The following is a 21,254-nucleotide window of genomic DNA, read 5'->3' on the forward strand; positions in this document are numbered from 1 at the left end:
CGTGTTCACCTAATGGCTAACTCCCATTACTCAGAACCCCACCAAGCACGAAGCAAGCAGCATTCGGATAAGGGAAACAGACTCAGGCCAAACTATTCTCATAACAAGAAACTGCACTAGCATAGGATGCTAAGCTTCCACTAACAGGCATAACCTAATCAAGCTATCCTACTGCTGTCTACTCAGTACTAGCATGCAATACTCATAAGGCTGTAACACATAAACAGGCACATAAGGCATTCTCCTAGATCCTTAGTCCTATACTAGCATGTTGTTCTACTGAAACTGAAACTGAAAAATTAACTTGTATGGGTAATTTGGGAGTACTTACTTAAGCTCGGCTGACCGCATGCACACACCCCTATCTTGTTAAAAACAATTCTTTCTTTCTAAGTGCTTTCAAAATTCTTTTTGGTAAAACATTTTTATTTTACTAAAATCTTTTATTTCCCTTAGTTTGAGTTCAGACACACCCGGAAGTGTATCCGAATCCCTCAAACCAGGGCTCTGATACCAACTTGAAACGACCCAAAAATACGACCCAAAAATTTCGTTTTTTCAATATAATCAAAACCATAATATGAGTATCATAACATTAAAAAAAACATACGCGATGTATCCCAAATCATAATAAATTACTGTGCGGAAAACTGTATCATACTATATCAAATCCAAAACAACTAAAACCATCCCCAGGACAAAAGCTAAGCTGTGGTGTGTGCGATGCTATCACCCCGAGCTCTTCCCTTTGCTTGCGGAAGTACCTGAAACCAAAACTGAAACTGTAAGCACGAAGCTTAGTGAGCTCCCCCAAACTACCACATACCATACAATAACATATAAACACATATTGGGCCTCACCCACTGCATCGGGCCGAAGCCCGGAAACTGCATCGGACCGAAGTCCGGGACCAACTGGGACCTTGTCCCCTGCATCGGACCGAAGTCCGGAACTGACTGCATCGGACCGAAATCCGGAACTAACTGCATCGGACCAAAGTCCGGAACTAACTGCATCGGACCAAAGTCCGGAACTAACTGCATCGGACCGAAGTCCGGAACTGACTGACTGAACATGGCATAGCATAACGCATCAACTAGCATGAACACATATACGGCATACTACATCGGTCCGTAGCCCGGAACACATAACACTTAACGCATAAAACATAGCACACAAACCCTGTTCGAGCCACGAAGGCATCAAACATACTAGTTGCTGCATCGGACCTAAATCCGGAAACTACTGCTAACTGAACGGGCCGGCATTGTGGCCTTAGACCCGTTACTACTGGAAGGAAACTCACCTCGTAAGCTGGCTGCTGAGTGTGTGGCTCGAGAAGCTAACGGCTGCTGCTCCTGAATCTCCTCGGCTACAAGTCCATAAACACACTCAATCAAATACTAAACACTGCGCTTGGGGTAAAATGACTCTTTTACCCTTGGTCAAAGTCAACTCTCTTTTGGGCTGACTCGCCGAGTTGGGCCGCCCAACTCGTCGAGTCCTACTCTCACTTCTCAGTTCTGCATGTTGCTACTCGTCGAGTGTGGCATCGACTCGACGAGTACCCTCTTGATCCAAGAACTCAGACAATCTTCATCCGACTCGCCGAGCCGTATGAACAAACTCGACGAGTTGTTCTTGATCATTAAGAAGATTGCCTTGGACTCGCCGAGTTGTATGAACAACTCGCCGAGTCCCTCCATCACTGAGTCTACCCTCAACTCGCTGAGTCCACTCACTAACTCACTAGATCCACTCGACACTGATAAAAATGGAGGAATCGGGAACTCGCGACCCAACTCGCCGAGTCGTTCTTCCCGACTCGCCGAGTTGCCGCCATGCAACTGATTTTTACTCGATTTTGTTTGAATCCAACACATACAATTGATAGATCTGCGTCCAATAAGCTGATTTACCACGTAACGTTTCCAACTTTACGTGTACAACCTCATGAATAAGGGAAATAAGGCTAAAAGATGCACAAAATGGGTAGATCTATGGTTAATATGCAAAGAAACTCCAAAAAGGCAGTAGATCTGGGCTCTACAACACCCAATCATTCAGATCTAAAGATATCTCGACTTATTAAGGCATTCATGCAAACATAAGGCTTGGGACAAGCATCAACTAGATCTTAGAAGAGCTCTAATGGAGGTTTAAAGCATATAACAAGAGGGGAAATCCGAAAATACCTCAAATAACTCAGATTTGCCCTTGGATCTTTGCACTACAACTCTTCTCCTTGCTCCTTTCTTCTTCTCCTTCTTCACACCTTCACAAAATGGCACAAAAAACACTTATAAGCTCTCAAGGTGGATTAGGGTTCTTTCTCACAGCTTTAGAGGGTGAGGGAGGCGAGAATGGGGGCTATAAGGTGACTTAAATAGTGGGCAACCTGGGGATTTTGGGTTTCACCCAGACGGATGGACTCGCCGAGTCAGGGATATGGACTCGTCGAGTCCCCGGCTCACGCGTGCTCGAAGTCGCGACCCTACTCGGCGAGTCAGGCTATGACTCGCCGAGTCCCTCTTGCAAAACTTACAACAATTACCAATGAATTAACATACCGGGAACGGGTCGTGACATAAACAAACAACAAGATATCACTGAGTACATTTTTCCCTTCGATTTACCTGTTACCTGAGAATACAAGCATTTTGAAAAACGTCAACATATGAAATGTTGGTGAGTTCACAAGTAATGTTTGAAATATAATGTTTTGTATTGTTTTGAAAACCGTCAGAAAATCCGATATTTTCTGTAAAAAAAATATTGTATAAAAAGTGTGAAGATCCGTAAGTATGCTTGTTTGTTTCTATAAATGTAAGAAAATTTGTTATACTTGGTATGCATCTCGTAGGTGTATGAATTGAAAACCCTAGGAAAACCCGATGTTTTCCTAACACTGTGAATTACGCGTTTTATATTTTGTTGTACCGTTGCGACGTGTGTATTTGATGATTCCAGGTGACATTGGATTAATTTGAGATTGTGAATTGTTATAAACACGCATTAATGAAAACGACTAGTTTACAACTATACAAACGATTCCTTAGGTGTCGTCCGTATTATTCACTTAATCCAACCACCCCAACTTCTCATAGCCCCACAACCGAGGAGGAAAGAGGGTACGAAACCCCGATATGTCCATAAGTTGTTCAAGGCTATCATGAATGCGAAGGGCCCTTGGCCTGACCCGCATTTGTGAATTCTCGACTTTACTAGCGGTACCAAAGGACCCTTGGGGCCTAACAGCACAAAAGCCATTGAAAGTCCTTTTACACGGAATTAGGTCATATAAGGCCTAACAACATGTAAGCGAGTTTCCTTCGAGCCTAAAGATCATGTCATTGGGCTAGCTAGGCCCAACAAGCACGATTTGAAACTTTCGGGCTCAAAGATGGTGTATCGACATTTGGTGTATTCCCACGTGTGTATTGACTTCCCGAAATTTCCGCGTGTGTATTGAAGTATCGTCGTATTATTATTATTCGATTCGATGTGGATTCGAGACCAAATCAATTCGTTTGGTAACGATTTTGGTGTTGAAGGTGTATTATATTTCGCCGGTAGTCGTGGTACTGGTGTTTTATGATAACAGATTTATTATTTCATAACACTAGAATTTTTCTTTTTGCAACCCCTTTCTTTTGGATAAATTACAATTTTGGCCCTTTGTATGATGGAATTTCCATTTTAGCCCTTAAACCATTTTTCTTTACACTATAGTATCAAAACTTGTAGAAAAGACATTTTTCAGCTCAAATTTATTTGAAAAACAATTTTAGTCCCTCAAAATGAAGTTTTCTCGGCTGAAACCTCAATTTTTTGCAAATTTTACACTTTTGGCCCACAATAGAAATTTTTGCATCTTTGGTCCTTTTTATATGTGAAAAGCATTTTTAACCCTTGAAATGGACTTGGTACACTAATAGTCCCCTGTTTTACAGAAAAATACGGTCTCATCCCCTCTATTTTGAAAATCTCGCAACTTGCGCCTTATTGGGCCGAAATGTTCATTTTTGGCCCATTATGTTTAAAAATTCACATTTTAATCCTTCAAAGAAGTAAATTTTCAGAAAATACATTTTTGAATCTGTTTTGACTCATCTCAACCCTCAGAATTTGTATTTTGTCATTTTGGCCCTTTAGTTTTATATTTTTAGCATTTTGAGCCCAAAATGGGTTTTAAGCCCAAAGAGGTTCATATTAACCAACTTGGTTATTTTTTCTAGAATTGATTTGTATGAAATAATATAGGTTGTACTTATTTCATTCAACATATTGTAGATCTCGGTTTCTAAGCTCATTTTGACTAGATCCAACACCACAATCACATAGAACATATATATAAGCATAGAAATCACACAAAGCATACATATACTCATAGATCTACACATTTGCTTATATTCTCCCCCCACAAAACTTATAAAAACCGAAAAATAGGGGGTATGAAGCTCACCTTGAGTTGTAGTTTCGGTTTTGAAGAGAGAAAAGAAGAAAATTTCGATCCTAGCAAGTCTTCTTGGTAGATCTCGAGTTTAGTGACTTCTAAGGTGCATGATCACAAGTTGGAATAGATTTAGAAGAGATTTTGATGAAATGAAGGAGCTAGATAATGGAATAGTCATCAACTTACCTTAGATGATGTGTTTGTGGGAAAAACCTCCTTGAAAAGCTCTTGATTCTCGAAAATTTGATGAAGAAAGGTGAGGGTGTTCTTTGAGAGAGCTTACTTAATAAAAATGGGATGAAGTGTGTGTGCTTGGAAGCTCTCGGCCGAGAATCAAGAAGAGAAGAGAGAGTGCATGGAAATATGAGTAAGGCTTGGATGCATGATGAATAATAGCCTAGTTACCCACAATATAACAATGAGGTGGCTAGCATAAGTCAACCCTTCTTCTTGGGTTTACCTTGGGCCGATAATGGAGAGGGGAGAGAGGGGATTTTTGGTCTTTTTGCTCCAAGGCCCATATTATTCTTAAGTTAGAGGATTGTTAGTCCTATAAAAATATAAATGTGATTTTTATGCTTTATTAGGCTTGCTTAGGTTAATTATGGTCCAAAATAGTTTATAATATTTGATATATTTCACTCTAGGCACAATATGGCCCAAAATAGTGAAATAGTTGGAAGTGGGTCCAATTAGAGCCCATTTAAGGGTTCTAAGCCCAAGATAGTCAAATTGGAAGTTTATTGGTCCATTGGGTCCAATAAGGAAGTCCTAGTCCAAAATGGACCTAAACAAGAACTTCTAGGGTTTCCAATTGCTTGTTGACTATTTGTAGTGCTTGTATGAAGTGTTTGATTGAAAATGTGTTGTTATAGAGTAAGCATCATGCATGCTTTCATATCCTAGATTCATAATTCTTACTTAAGTGTTGAAGTTACAAGGCACAAAATTTCTAATTGTGACAGTCTTCTTGATGTTGTTCAGACGATCATCAACCTGAATGTCCACTAAAGGGACCACTACCGCCTCGTCGGCTACACACTTCCTCAGCTGGGATACATGGAAGGTGTCATGAATCTGGCTCAACTCTGCAAGGAGCTCTAACCGATAAGCTAACTTACCTACTTGAGCAATCACTCTGAAAGGACCAATGTATCTAGGGACTAGCTTGCCTCGTTTCCTAAATCAAATCACCCCTTTCCATGGGGATACCTTCAGAAGGACAAAATCACCGACCTGGAACTCTAGTCTGGAATGTCTCCTATCGGCGTAACTCTTATGATGACTATGGACCATCAGCAACCTCTGCCTAACTTTGTAGAGATTTGCTCTGTCGTCTTAAGCACTATCTCAGTGCTCCCCATCACTCTCTGCCCGACCTCCCCCCAACAGATCGGAGTCTGGCACCTCCTCCTATATAAAATCTCAAAGGGAGGCATCCTAATACTGGAATGATGGTTGTTGTTGTATGAAAACTCAGTCAAGGGCAGGTATGAGTCCTAACTCCCACCGAAATCCATAACACATGCGCGTAGCATGTCATCGAGCGTCCGAATCGTCCACTCGCTCTGCTCGTCTATCTGTGGGTGGTATGCGGTGCTCAAATGTAGTCGGGTACCCAAATCCTCATGAAATTTCCTCCAGATCCTGGAAGTAAAACGTACATCACGATCTGACACTATCGATGTTCGCACTCCATGTCATGCCACCACCTATCGAACGTAGACCTCAGCCAGTTTCTCTGCAAAAGAGTTCTCACTTATAGCCAGAGAGTGAGCACTCTTTGTTAACCAATCTACAATCACCCATATCGCGTCGACACCCCTCGTAATGCTCGGTAATTTGGTAATAAAATCCACGGAGATCTGTTCCCACTTCCACAGGGGAATCTCCAAAGGCTGCAACTGGTCATGGGGATGCTGATGCTCTACCTTAACCTAACAACAGGTCAAACATCTCTCGACTACCCATGCCCCAGGGTGGATTGAAAATCTCAACCTATGGGCCTCATCTATCAAAGTACGTCGGGCTCCACCTGTATATGGCACCCATATCCGCCCATGGAAAGTCATAAGCCCCCGACTATCAGTCTCAAACTCAAATTTGTCCGATCACCCGCTCTCTCCTATGGTTCTCTGGTTTCATGGCCACCGCTTGGGCCTCTTGGATGGTATCTAAGACTGGATTCATCACCATCATCCTTATACACACGTCTCGGATCACAGCACTCATTGCTCTACGACTCAGGGCATCGGCTACCACATTAGCCTTGCCAGGATGATACAAAATCTCACAGTCGTAATTCTTTACCACATCCAACCACCTCCTATGTCTCATATTCAGGTTGGGCTGATCCATAAGGTACTTCAGACTCTTATGGTTCGTGTATATAGTACATCGGACTCCATAGAGATAGTGGCGCCAAATCTTGAGGGCGAATGTGACAACCGTCAAAATTCGAGTCGGTTCTAGATTTGAATAAACTTAGTCGCACATATAGGCATGACACATACTAGACTTTGTAACTAGAAGCTAAGTTATAACCTACTAGAAACTCGGAAACAAGTAGAATTGAAGGATAGTGTACTTAGATTTCACATTGATATGTGAATTCTACTGCTACTTAACTGTAGTGACTATCCATATTTGGGTCACTCTTTGACTCGAACACTTTTCATGAATCATACACACACATCATTCACTTGAACTATAAGTAGAAATTAGGTCAAAGTCTCATAGAAACTTAAATCAAAGTTGAAGACTAGGACTAGTATACTTGATTCCTCAATCTTGCTTGAATCTCGGAATTACTACATAGAATGCCAGTAAACCGATAGAATAAATGACAAACATTATTCATAACTATAAAAGAGTTATAATACAATAAGATAAATTGAAGTCTCAAAGATTCTATTGATTTTGATATCCAAATATTTATTAAATCTAAAGACCCGAAAAACCCTAAAAACTCAAATTTATAAACTTTAACACCTAAAAATCCATAAAATTTGGTATGGACTATATAATATCAATTTAAAATAACTCAATTTAGTAAAATATAACCAATGAGAAATAAAATTTAAGTCATTAGTATTTAACCTTATTTTCTAAACCAAAAATCAAGGTTTTGTGAAGGAAAATTTAGAATAAAGTGCATATTTTATAAAAAATTGATATTTTTATAAAATAAAGTTATATTTTATAAAATTTAAAAGAGAGAGACCCTCTCTCCATTCAAAAGTCGGATTCGTCTCTCTCTCTCCTCTCTTTCCTCTTCCCAAAACACCCAAACAATTCCCCTCCACACTCCATTTCTCCATACTTCACTTTCTCTCTCACACTCCCTCACTTTATTTTCTCTCTATTCTCTCTTCCTCTCTCTAGGAATCACGAAATTATTCAGAAAATAAGTCCAAGAACACACCTCAAACTCAAAATCTTCATCATTTAGTGGTGTTCATTAAGGTAGAACACGATTTCCCTTCATTTTCCTTCAAAGTTTTGTTATTTTTCTTACACTTTCTTTTTCTTCTACTCCATTCTATTGTAAAATCATGAACACTTGCACCTATTAGGATTTCATCCAAAAACAACATGCATGTTGTAGATGGTGAAGTCACATGACCTAAACCTAAGTTAAAATCAAGAAAATGCACTTTTCTACATGTTTTGGTGGAAAAACACCACATACATCCAAAGTTATCTTTCAAAAACGAACTTTGAACATTTCAAACTCATGAATGGTCTTCAAACAAACATGCATGTGATGATCTTCAAGCTTAGATGCTAGATCATCAAAGTATGTTGTTAAAAGCTTTCAAATATGTTCATGAAGGATTTATTTCAAAATAAATATCTAAAACTCCTTTTCTGACCAAATCCGATTCTTCCCAGATTCCCACCAACAAAATAAGATGCTTAGTAAATTTCCAGAAGATAATTCATTTATCTCAAATTACTATAATTAATGCCAGAAAATTAAGCAATAAATCATATAAAATACTTTCCGATATCTATAAATCCTAGTTAAATTTGCGTATGACCCCTATGCTAAATAATGACCTCTCATTAAGTTTCATCGATTTTTGTTACTGTTTAGTGTGGTTTTCAAATTTCTTTATGTTTAGTCCAAATAAATCATAAAACCACTTTAAAGAATGTGAAAATGATACCTAACAATTTTCCTAGCTTCCCCCATATGTGAAAGACTCAGAAAAATACTTTCACCATTTTCCATATTGTATTTCCTATTTTTCCCCGATATTTGTATTTATAATGGCCTAAAAATAGAATAAATAGTTATCCACATCCAAAATTCATGAAAATTTACCAAAACACCTTGTAGTACATGAGGATGCTACATAAAAATTTTGATGATTTTTCTCTTCTGTATACTATTTTTCTTCTGTTTTCCCAAGATTAAATACACTTAAACCCAATTTTTGTTAGAATAAATACACAAAAATCATAAAATTTGGTTAAACAGTTTAGAAATTCATTTTAATATTTTTCCCAGCTTAATAATGTTTAATAACAATGTTACAAAATTTTTGGGTAATTTTGGAAACTATTATTTATTTCAATTTTTATTAGAATAAATGCACAAAAATCTTAAAATTGGGTTAAATAGTTTAGAAATCCATTTTTATATTTTTCCCATCTTAATAATGTTTAATAACCGTAACACAAAAGGTTTGGGTAATTTTGAAAACTGTTTTCTATTTATTTCAATTTTTATTAGAATAAATGCACAAAAATCATAAAATTGGGTTAAACAGTTTAGAAATCTATTCTTATATTTTTCCCAAATTAATAATATTTAATAACAGCAATACAAAACGTTTGGGCAATTTTGAAAACTGTTTTCTATTTATTTCAATTTTTTTTAAATAAATGTTCAAAAATCATAAAATTAGGTTAAGTAGTTTGGAAAACCATTTTTATATTTTTCTCAACTTAATTATGTCTATTGGCAGTATTATAAAAAGTTTGAGAATTTTTATCATATGGATTCTATTTTTCACGAATTTATATTGTTATGAAGGCACAAAATTTTGGAAAAATGGTTAATCACATCAAAAATTCAAGGGCAAATTTATGGAAGACGTCTACTGTATTTGGAACAAAAATCTAAAATTTGATGAATTTTGTAAATTATTTGATAATATTTTTGGATTTTTAGGTGTTTAAAACACCTTTAAATGTATTGAAATACCCTTAATTAATATTACAAAAATATGGAAAATGATATCCAAAATTATCTTAATCACATGAGTTATAAAATTTCACCATTTCAGAAAAATGTTTGTAACTTATCAATATGAAATTTTGATACAATATTGGCATAATTCTATTGTAGTAGCAAATATACTAGTGTTAGCTTTCTATTAGACTTATTAGTATGTAACATCGTGTAGGAATCGATAGTAGTTCAAGTGGATCATAGTTGAAGGCACCATTTGCATCATCTCAATGCATATTGTGAGTATTCACGCACTCCCTTATTTTCGGTTTTTAAATATTTTGGGGTGGAAAAGCATGTCTTAAACTATTTATGTTCGTTGTATTTATTGACTCGTATAAACTTGGTTGCTATATTTTGCATATTGTGAGTATTCACGCACTCCCCTATTTTCGGATTTTATGTTTTGGGGTGGAAAAGCATGTTCGAAAAACTATTTATTTGTTCGTTGTATTTAAATTGATTTGTATCAAACTTGATTGCTATCTTATTGTTATATCTCTCTATGTGTGTCTATGTAACACGGAACATGAGAACTTATCAAATTAAGTCTCTTCCCTTGTACTTTATTCCAACCATTAACTCTTTGAGCCAATGGTCATTGTAGATAACGCTATTAGGAATTGACAACTCATCACTCATCCGATTGATGAAGTGCATGATACCATATAATCTATGGAACGATAACCATAGATTTTAATAGGGCATCAATCATAGGCTTGGTTGGGAACTCCTTGTTTGCTCATACAAATACAAATCCGTTACTTATTATAGCAATAAACTTTGTATCTCATTATAACAACAAAATTTTGTTACTAAATACTTATTTACTTGTTTTAGCAACAAACTTGGTTGTTTCTTATAGTAACAAACTTGTTTGCTCCTTGTAGCAATAAAACTTGTTTACTCATTTTAGTAACAAACTTTATTTCCCATGAGGATATGAATGTTGCATCTCTTTTGGGCAACATATTTTATTTTTCATGATGACAACGAACTTTGTTTATACAAACTTATTTACTCATTTTAGCAATATATTTTTATCTATGGAAACTTATATCAAAATTTTTATTTCGATTCATGAAACCAATATTATTTTTAACTTGTGAACTCACCAACTATTTTATAGTTGATGCTCGTTTTACATGTTTTTTCAGGAATCATCAAGTAAGTGGCACTTAGGGATACTTCACTTTTAGGAGCATGTGTTGTATTTCAATTTAGGTTGTAATTTCTTTTAAAAGTTGTTCAAACACATTGTAAATTTGTAATTATTTTTAATACTATGGTTGGTGTTGTCTTTTAGCTTTTGCTATGAAACCATTTATACTGTCACGCCTCGTGTTTCCGCTTTAGCGGGTGTGATAGCGAATACACCGTCCCAACTCCAAATCATGAGTGGGATATCTCGTCTCATGAGGCTTCAGCTGCCTCGACACATATGTTATCACGTACCCTCTCTGCATCAATACAACACTCATTCCTGATATAGATGCATTACAATAGACTATGAAGTCATTTATTCCCTCCGTAAGGGCTAACACCCAAGCAAAAATATCACCCTTCCTGGTTAATTTGGTGAGAGGAACAACAATCTTGGAAAAATCTATGATAAACCTCTAATAGTTGTAAGGTCCTGGAAACAATGATCTTAACCAGTGATCAAGAAACTAACAATCGAATAAGATAAGAATAGAGTTGAAGATGAATGAACCAAGCTTTGCACATGTTAATATCGAAAAAACGTCAGGTACAACTTGGACAATGACCATAAACTCTATCGACTGACAATAACTACTGACAGACTCTAACAAGCCCTTTATATAGGGGAAAGGCTAGCAGTAAACAGGTTTACGGTCGTAAACAGACTTTTGGTCGTAAACACTTCCAAACATCTCTATTACATGACAAAAGACTCATTAAGACCTATACATCAGATCGCCTAGCCCAAACCATAAACTAGACCCTTCAATCTCCCCCTTGGTTTGAGGCTAGCTTTGACTCGGTCCTTTTCAACGATAAGCACATCGGACCCCCCCCCCCCCCCCTTCACGACATGCCATCCCTTTTGCGATGATCTCTCCAACCATTGTCGTGTAATCTTTAACAGCATACTTGAAGATCTCTTCAACCACTTTGATCTGATGATGTGCCAAATGATGAATATCCCACTTTCCGAATTAAAGTAGATCTCTTTTGTAGAACAAGCGAAAGCAACCATCTTGAAACTTAATAATAGTAGTCGCAGTGGTTTCTTCATACACCCACTAAAGCATATTCGCAAGAGATCCATCACAGAAGTTCTGCAACACATGAATCTATCTAACTTGGTTGGTCGGTGGCCACAACAGAATCTGGAAAGGCTGGTTTGTCTTGGGATCCACTATGTTAAGGAATCTTTTAATGGACTCAACAGTCTTCATGTTAGAAAATCTCTTCTTTACTTGGTCTTCCAAAAAAAGCTTGAAATGAGTTGCCCGTAGATCACCTGATGGATTTGCAAATACATCACTGGATAGTTCTGAAAGATCAACCATTGTCCATGAGCTGAAATCATGGAAGTCTTTGTAATACTCCACGTTTGAGCTTTTGCGTCTCACTATCCTGTCATGAAAACCCCATGAGACAATTCTTGATCTATCACCATACTTGTGTCCAAATCTTTTCTTTTCAAGATCAGTAACGGTAACTTGGGTTGATCTCCAGAAGCGTTCTGATATGAGCTCTTCATAAACAATAGTTGCTTTTTCTTGGCGGATGCTGCTAATTGTTTTAGTGCAACAAAGTTGGGTGCTTGAACTGGTTCTTTTTCAAAACGATCAACGGTCTGAATTCTTCTTTCAACGGGCGTCAACAGGGGGATCGAGATGACTCGCTAACATTGAATTCTAGAACGGATGATTTGAACTTGTCGCCAAATTTCTCTGGCAGTTTCTTCTTCAAGTCAAAGTAGCATGCAGTTATGGTTCCCATGTGTGTTTGTAGATCAGAGATTTGCTTTGATTTTAAAGTCTTATCTGCTTTAAGATCAGCAACACGAATGTTACGCTGAGCTTTTTCAGCTTCAAGATCAGCAACACGAATGTTAAGCTGAGCTTTTTCAGCTTTAAGATCAGCTACACGAATATCAAGCTCGGTGTTTTTCTGGTTTAGCACGCCGATCTCCTTTCTAAGTTTGTGCATGGTGGAATCATCCTCTCCTGAGTGGCTTTCCTCTATAGAAATTCTTTTAGCGCGGGAGGAAGGCACTGAGCTTTGTTGTTGGGCCATATACATAGCAAGCCTCACAAAGGGAGCTGATGAACCACCAACTTCAAAAATGGTGCTTGGTCCTTCGTGGGATGGTACGGATGAATCAGCAGCAAAAGCAGTTGTTGGAGTAGTTGTTAGTTGAGTCAAATGGCCTTGAGATTGTTCTGGAATGAATACTCCCTGCCTCGAATCACGTCTTTTCTTTTTCAACAAAGATTGGGAGGTCTGAATCGTCAACGGTTCACTCACAGATAGCTCAGTAGTGGGAATAACATCCTCAAGGGGAGGAATCCATGAAGTTGTCTCCATAGGTGTTGTAGTGTCAGCCATTTGGTTGGAACTAGGAGGAGTTTCAAGAACATCTTTTGTATCACGTATCTTTGTTGTTGGATGAGCAACATCACAAATACTATCAAAGAACGAGTCATAACCTGAGAGATCAACATCGTCTTCAGAAGTTACGCGGTCTGAAGACTCATGAGACTCAAATGCCTCGCTTGAATCGGCAAACATACCAAACTTCACCAAGGGATACTTTCCTTGAAAAGTAAATTTTCCCTTTCTGTTTTGCTTGATTAGCCCGACAGTGTTTGGCCCAAGAGACTTCATGTCTAGAGTTTCTCCTTCTTTAACCATCGCAGGAAATTGCTAGTTGATGAAGACTTGAATGAACCTTGGATACATCAAGAACTTGTCCCTTGTTTTTTCCTTTGATGTTTACAATCAGCTCATCAAGGATGAACTTGGAGAAGTTGAAACTCAGTCCCGCAGCAAGTGAAATGATGGCAACTGTGTTCCTTAAAGAAATTTCATCTGAGCCAGATTTTCTTCCTGATATGTAGCTCACAAAGACATGAGCTAAGAACCTCCAGTAAGGTGGTAGCAGCTTCTTCATTGTCGGAGGAAATTCGCCTTCATAGCCCATCTTGTTGAGAAGTTCCTGAACTTGATATGTTTCAATCTCAGTAGGGAAGGTAGATTGATCGTTGATTTTCAGAACGTCCCTGATGAATTGTTCTGTTATGATGATTTTGTAACCCTTTACAGTAGCTTCAACAGATACAGATCCATCTTCTCCTTTCTTTACGTCAGCTGACCTCCAGAATTCTTTGAATATGTCTTGATAAACTGTTGGATTCACGGTAAGAGCAGTGGTCAGGCAACATTTCCTTAATCTATGTATCATTGACTTGAACTCTCCACGAGCAACAGGAGGATCAGCCAAAAGAATTGCCAAGTTGTGACTGTCAGCGAATTTTAGATTTGCCATTTCAACCTGCACAAACCAAGCCAAGTAAGAAAACAATTTATTTAAACATTTAAAATTGATGTTTACTCATGTTGAAGTTTAATTAGGCTCCTAAGTGAAACAATTGAAGAAAAATCAAATTTTGTTGACCAAAACTGGGTTTTTACGGTCAAAGAGTTTTCATGGTCGTAAGCTCTGGATGTAAGCTCTGGTCGTAAACTGTGAAAACGATTTTTCTTCGATTATACCCTCAATACAGGTCGATTCGATGCGAGAATGGCATTCTAAGGATCGAAAATAGCATACCTACACGTATAATCAATCAATTCCACGAAAAAAAAATTCAAAGAGTAGAGAGAGAAAATCAGGGTTTACGGCCGAGAGAAACAAAATGAAGAGGTAAAGAGTTTTCAACTGGAATTGAAAACCTTATATACTCGGTCCAAAATCTATGGGCTGCAATCCATAATGCTTTAAAAATAAAGCCCAATACCCAAAAAAAAAAAAAAAAAAAAAAAAAAAAAAAAAAAAAAAAAAAAAAAAAAACATTTTGAGGACTAAAAAATAAAAAATAAAATGAAACAAATTTTAAAAATCAAACTAAAGTATTATTATTATTCTTAATTAAAAATTTTTATTTTTTAAAATATTTGGAAAAATGAAAATAAAAATAAAATTGAAATTGAAATTACAATAAATTAACACTAATTTCACCTCAACTAATGCTAATAATATTTTTGTGATATTGGGATCAAAGTTGTTAGACAGCCTTAATCCACTTATCGGTATTTCTACCTTCATGTTCATGTCTGGTCGATCGCCGATATTGTGGTCCACTTAAACACGAAAGGTTGTGACAAATTTAGGATATTATTGTCCACCTAAATGGAACAGCGAAATCTACAGACAACCTATAAAATGTTCAATTTTAATTGTATTAGAACGTGTTTCTCGCTTCTTGATATACCCTAATAATTAAGGTCTTCCAGAATACTCCTTACTTCAGATGAGCAGACAATTATTAAGGAAGAAGTTAGATATAAAATGCATATGTTGTACACTCAGGTCAGATCTCTTCCAATCACGCAGAGAGTGAAACATATGACTAACTAGAGTTTAGAGGGATTCAGAAGTAGAAGGTTTCATATGTTGTGTACCAGATCGGATTGTTAATCACGCAAAAGAGACAACATATGGCTAACAAGTAGGAAGAATAACATAGAAGAAGATGCAGAGAGACAGAGTTGCATATGTTGCATTTCAGATCAGATCTCTTCCAATCAGCAGAGGAAGCAACATATGACTAACAGGTAGAAAGAAAGAAAATAATTTTCTACAGACCTAATTTATCGGGATTCCCTAGTTTCCCCGTCAATACCGGAATTAAGGATGAAATCCGCACATCGAGGAAAAGTTAATCCACAGTTCTAGATACATATCATTTAATGTATTTGCATATTCTCATGTATATCTCTCTGCTCAACCTACCCAAGCATAGTATTGTCAGGCTAAATGAAACTATTTAGGTCAAGATTTGTCAGGTCTCTAGATTCCTTAAGTTCATCTGATCCTAGTCAAGTCCATTCTAAAAACTTTCGTACCTACCAGCACATCGAACTCAGAGCTTAGACAATTCAACTTTGGTACCTTACACAGATTCAGATTGTCTGTTATCACATGATTATATCACTTCCCAACACATCACCTACAAACAAAATCTATCAGCAACATATTTTTGATTTTCTGATTTCCTAATGTTTTTTGGATTTTGAAATTTTAAATTTTTGTTTGGTTCTTGTTTATTTCTCCCCCTAAATTTGTGTTTGGTTTAAGCTTTGTTTCTCTTATTACTGAAGAGATTAGTAATTTTTTGGGAAAAGGGACGGCGGAAAAAAAAATGGCTACAAACAACATGTTCCTTTTACGCTATCACTAAGATCTTCTATCATCACCTTCTCAGGACAACTGTGACAACTTCATCAACAAAGATTCATCAAAGCTTGATGAGTTCCTTTTACTTGTCAAATGAAATTGAAGTTGGTCGTAGTACAATTTATCAATCCCTCCAAAAAGAACATTTATCGACTGATAAATAACACGGGATTCCTTGACACATTCAGTTTATGTGTTCCATGAACAAGTTTATCACTAACTCAGAACCATTTCTGTCACCTCATTTCACACTCTTTATTTACCGATATTTATCGAAAAACAATGGGAAGCCATTTATAGCATGTAAAGAAACAAAGATACTTGTTAAAATCTAACTTTAACTAGCATAAATTAAACTAGTAAGAATTGGTGTAAATCAATATGGAGGAAATGCTTAACAATGGAATTTCATCATTTGAACATTTGTTAGATAAATCATTAGAAGTCAATGTGATTTTAATGAATCTCTGATTTAGCTATAACAATCCAAGAACCTAGGCTTTTCTTAGTTAATACAATGGCTAGTAGAGCTCATAACACGTTCTCTTAGTTAAAGTAACAATTTTCATGAAGCATGCATTAAGATTTAAAAGCCACCAAATCCAAGAGGAGTCAAAATGTTTCCACTACCATGTCAAAATGTTTCCACTAACACGTTCTCTTAGTTAAAGTAACAATTTTCATCTGAGACATACACCTTACCTGGTTGAGGCGGTTCAAGGCAGGGCGAAGTGGGGAGAAGCGGATTGAGGCAGTTCTTTGTTAAAATGAATAGAAGAAGAAAAACTGATATAACTATTAAAAAATAAATAAATAAATAAATAAAAAATACCTAGCCTTATTTATAATCACACTTCTTACCACTCCGATTATTTGAAACCCATGAGTTGTTTACACGGTAGGGACACTTGAAAGACCATGAAGAGATGGAACAAGAAGAGGAGAAACAGGGGCAACAAAGTAAGTGTTGTTGAGGGAATAGTACTAACATGAAGTTCATTAGTAGGAAGAAATCAGGAGCGAAGACGGTTTAACTATAGAGAAAAGGAAGAGTCTCGTGACTTATGGAGAAATGGAAGACTTTTTAATGTGTAGTAAATGCAAATTATAGGGAAATGGAGATGTGGTAGGGTGGAGAACTAGACTCTGTATCACTGATTTTATTTTAATTTATTATAAACGTAATAAAAATGTAAAAAATAAAATAATAATAATTTCAAGATTTCATGAAAATAATAACTAAATTTATAAATACTAACATAATTTTGTGTTTTTGTATAATATAATATTTTATAATTATTTTGTTATTCCGCCTCGACCTTACGCCCCGGTTCGCCTCGAGGCTTACGATGAGCCTCATGAGGCACAAAGAAACCGCTTGGAGAATACTTTTCGTACTTTTAAACCTTGTAAAATCGCATATGTAAAAATATCAACTCTAATGCAGGTAAATTACTATGTACAAAATTGCTATTCATCTCCTTATGTAACAAAATCAAAATTCGCATCAAGGCATGATAACTCATTTTGCAATGTTTAAAGGACCACCAAAAACTAGGAGCTTTTTTTACTTCATCGTCTATTTAATCAACTACTTATGAGCTTTCATTCTCACACCTAACTCCAAACCATGAAAACAAGAATATAACACCTGATATATTTCTATTGATGTCTTATAAATCCACCAAATTCATTTATATTTTTATCATTAATTAACAAGTATCAGTATCTTTTGCTTTCACTAACAGCTAAAACATAAATCAATTATGATACTCAAATGATGGATTATGATCTAGCTCTCAAACATTATTGATCTACTAATCACCAAGGTGACTTATTAACCTAGCATTTGATAAGGATTAAAACATGAAATAACAACAAAATTAAGATTTAACAGTAAGCACTTAAGTTCACTAATAAAGACAGGATGAAAATTAACAAATACCTGTGATGGATGAACCCAAGAGCAAAAGCAAATCAAGCAGATTTCTAGTAATCAAACCTAGATTAACAAAATAACAATCACCACAAAAATCATTCAACTATAAAACCCTAACTTTATATATCTAGCAAACTAATTATTCTTTAGAAGCGATTAAAAAGAGAGTGAGGGTTGTAGTGGGCTTACCTGAATAACTAGGAATGTTGATGGCATCGGAGTTAGGTACGGCGTAAGGGTTCACACGGCGATGAATTGACGGTGGAGGGAGTGATTGGTTGCTTGGAATCAGTGGTGGGAATAGGGGGAGCGGAGGTGCGATTAAGAGGAGTAATACGATTTGCTGATGAATGGAGGTTAGGGTTTATGATTTTGAGGGTAGCTTCGAATCATTTGGGTGATTGGGTAGTTAAGCTTGCGACTTCAATGTCATTTCACCATCGCTGGAGCTAGTCGCCATTGATCTTTGATCGTCAGCTCCAGGGGTAGAAGCCTAGAAGGGGAGAGCTAGTGGGTCGCCATTAACGTTGTGTTCCCGAGTTGATTTAGCTGTGAGATTGGGTAAAGTCAGGGCCGGTCCTAAATCATGCCCCTATATTTTAAGATATGTAAAAAAAATAGTTATGAACTAAATAAATGAAATATAATAGTTATATTTTAAGATATGTAAAAAAATAGTTATGAACTAAATAAATGAAATATAATAGCTAAAGAACAAAATAACTAGCAAATAAATTAAATATGTTATTTTATTTTAGAATATATATATATATATATATATATATATATTTATAAGGCTTTACTTTTATCTTTAGTTTTATTAGCATACACATTTTGGTTTCAACCATTATAAAACAAGCTACCTCATATACCTTTAAATAGATTGATAATTCCAAAGTCTAATACGTTGATGTTTTAGGTCAAAGAGAAGCAAATGTAATTGATAAAGAAGTAAAATTAAGTGGCGTTTGACTTTGCCAACTATGAAGAACATATGAGTTAAAAAAATTATCTTTAACCGTAGAAGTAATATTAGTTGTAAAAACCTCATTTGCATTTGGATGCAAATATAGTCTCAAAGTTCAAAGCGTTGTACTTTCATGTAAATAAAAACATTGATATGATTCCACTTGTTGAGTTTAAGAGATCTCGCCAATTATGACAGCTAGAATAGGTTTTTTTTAATGGAAAACACATATTGAAATAAAAAAGCCAGTAGCAAGATGGATAAAGATACAATGAGTTGAATATTAAAGGATAGTACATCAATTACCCAAAATATACATAAACATTAAAGTTTGAAAGAGAGATCATCAATTTAGGAGGTAACCAGTGTAGCAAGTTAGGTACTCCAAATTTCAACCATAAAATAATAGCAATGAACTCTTAAAGCCTCACCAAAAATACCAATCAAGTTTTTATTTGATTGTAGTAAGAATAACCAATCCAACAGTTAGACCATCAATGCTTTTAAAAGCCAATATGAGCAAATCAACCATTAAAACGAACCAAGGGCATAATGGTTAAAACTTTACATTTACCACTTCAGCAAAGTAAAAGAACTTCCAGGAAACTCTTTATAAATCTGCAATCATCAAGGGACAAATTAGCCAATTTTCAAGGAAATTTCCCATCATCATCCATCTAAAATATAATATTATCAGGTACAAAAAGGTCACTAAACCACATTTGTCACTCCGCCACAAAAGAATAGAAGGCTGGCAGCACCACCAAAGAAGCGAAAGTGGACCAGGAGTATCGTGAAGGGCAAAATGGTCAAATAGCCCAAATAATATCAGTCTTCAAACTTCCGAATTAGAGAGATCAATAAAACTAAGGGAAAAAATGTCCAATAAAAACCAGCAACAGTCCTTTAAATCCATCGATGATAGTATGAGGGGCAAAGGCAGAGTCTGATTGCTTGAAATATTCACATTCACGTCTCCTCGTTTCCCTAATTGCCATGAAGAAGGACGTCTCATCGTCTTCTGATCTTTGAAATTGGCGATGTGTGCTAGTTTTCTTTTGTCGATGCGGTGATAATAAGTGACCAAATTTTGGCCAAAACAATATCAGACCTATAATAAGTGGACCAACTATGATGCCCTTATTATTGTGGTGCCCTGGGCTGTGGCCCAGCTCGCCCAGCCCTTGGGCCGGCCCTGCATAAAGTATATTGTGTAGTGGAGTGTCTCATGCCTGACAACTAGCGTAGAAAGAGAAGATTCAACGGTCTACTGACCGTTTGAATCATTTGACAATTTTTTTTCTAAATTATCAATTTTAATATAAATAAATATAAGAGTAAATTACAATAATGGTTCCTATGGTTTGGGATAATTTGCGCGTTTGGTCCTTAACTTATTTTTTTAACTCGAAAGGTCTCTATTATTTGTTTTCATTACGCATTTGGTTCCTACTGTTTGTTTTTGTTACGCGCTTTAGGTAAGACAGGACCAACCGCGTAACAAAAACAAACAATAGGGACCTTCCAAGTTAAAATAATAATTTAGGGACCAAACGCGTAAATTACCCTAAACTATAGGGACCATTCGTGTAATTTACTCATATAAATATAAAGTTTTTGATTTATGTTGAAGGTCCAAAATCAAGAATTTTTCGTGAATTTGATCCAAATAAATTTGAAATGATTATTTTTTCTTTATTATTTATTTTTTATATTTTTATCTAATTTAGAATTTAAATAATTATGAAAAATAAAACACCACCTCCCCACCCCTCTCCACCATACATCCTCCTACTTTTTCTCTCATTTTCTTTTTTGCTCTCTCTCTCTCTCTCTCTCTCTCTCTCTATATATATATATATATATATATATATATATATATATTTCCTCCCTATATTTGACCTATAAACTCTCTCTCTCTCTCTTTCTCTCTCTCTTTCTCTCTCTCTCTCTCTCTCTCTCTCTCTCTCTTCCCTATATTTCACCTATAAATTTTAGACGAAAAAACCTAGACTAGATCCATCATCAGCCACTTCCAGCCACCTAGCCCATCTCCAACCACTTCTCCCATCACCGACATACTCCGCCACTCAACTCAACCTAAACTCACTGTACCCCTTCCCCCCCCCCCCCTGCTCTCTGTCTATCTATATATTTATGGGCATGAACATACATATTCGAATGAAATCACTTCTAGTTTTAAGTACCAAATACTC

General features: G+C 36.3%; 1 protein-coding gene across 2 annotated transcripts; it reads right to left on the reverse strand.

The window, feature by feature from the left end:
- Window positions 1-594: 594 nt before the first annotated feature.
- Window positions 595-18,632, reverse strand: LOC145030850 (uncharacterized). 2 transcript variants are annotated; one of them, XR_013676725.1, is made up of 6 exons: window positions 18,261-18,632; window positions 18,078-18,134; window positions 2,572-2,644; window positions 2,197-2,276; window positions 1,308-1,373; window positions 595-764 (listed from the first exon to the last, which is right to left on the reverse strand). XR_013676725.1 is itself a non-coding variant. In XM_078979281.1 (3 exons), exon 3 carries the CDS (start codon window positions 13,585-13,587, stop codon window positions 12,550-12,552), a length of 1,038 nt encoding a protein of 345 aa, XP_078835407.1. In that variant the 5' UTR covers window positions 13,588-14,227; window positions 18,078-18,134; window positions 18,261-18,632; the 3' UTR covers window positions 11,405-12,549. The 2 variants fall into 2 exon arrangements, 1 of the variants encoding a protein (XP_078835407.1); XM_078979281.1 differs by lacking the exons at window positions 595-764; window positions 1,308-1,373; window positions 2,197-2,276; window positions 2,572-2,644 and adding an exon at window positions 11,405-14,227.
- Between the last annotated feature and the right edge of the window lie 2,622 nt (window positions 18,633-21,254).

This window comes from Lactuca saligna, chromosome 2 (genome assembly GCF_052625555.1).
Source record: "Lactuca saligna cultivar CGN05327 chromosome 2, ASM5262555v1, whole genome shotgun sequence".
NCBI lineage: Eukaryota > Viridiplantae > Streptophyta > Magnoliopsida > Asterales > Asteraceae > Lactuca > Lactuca saligna.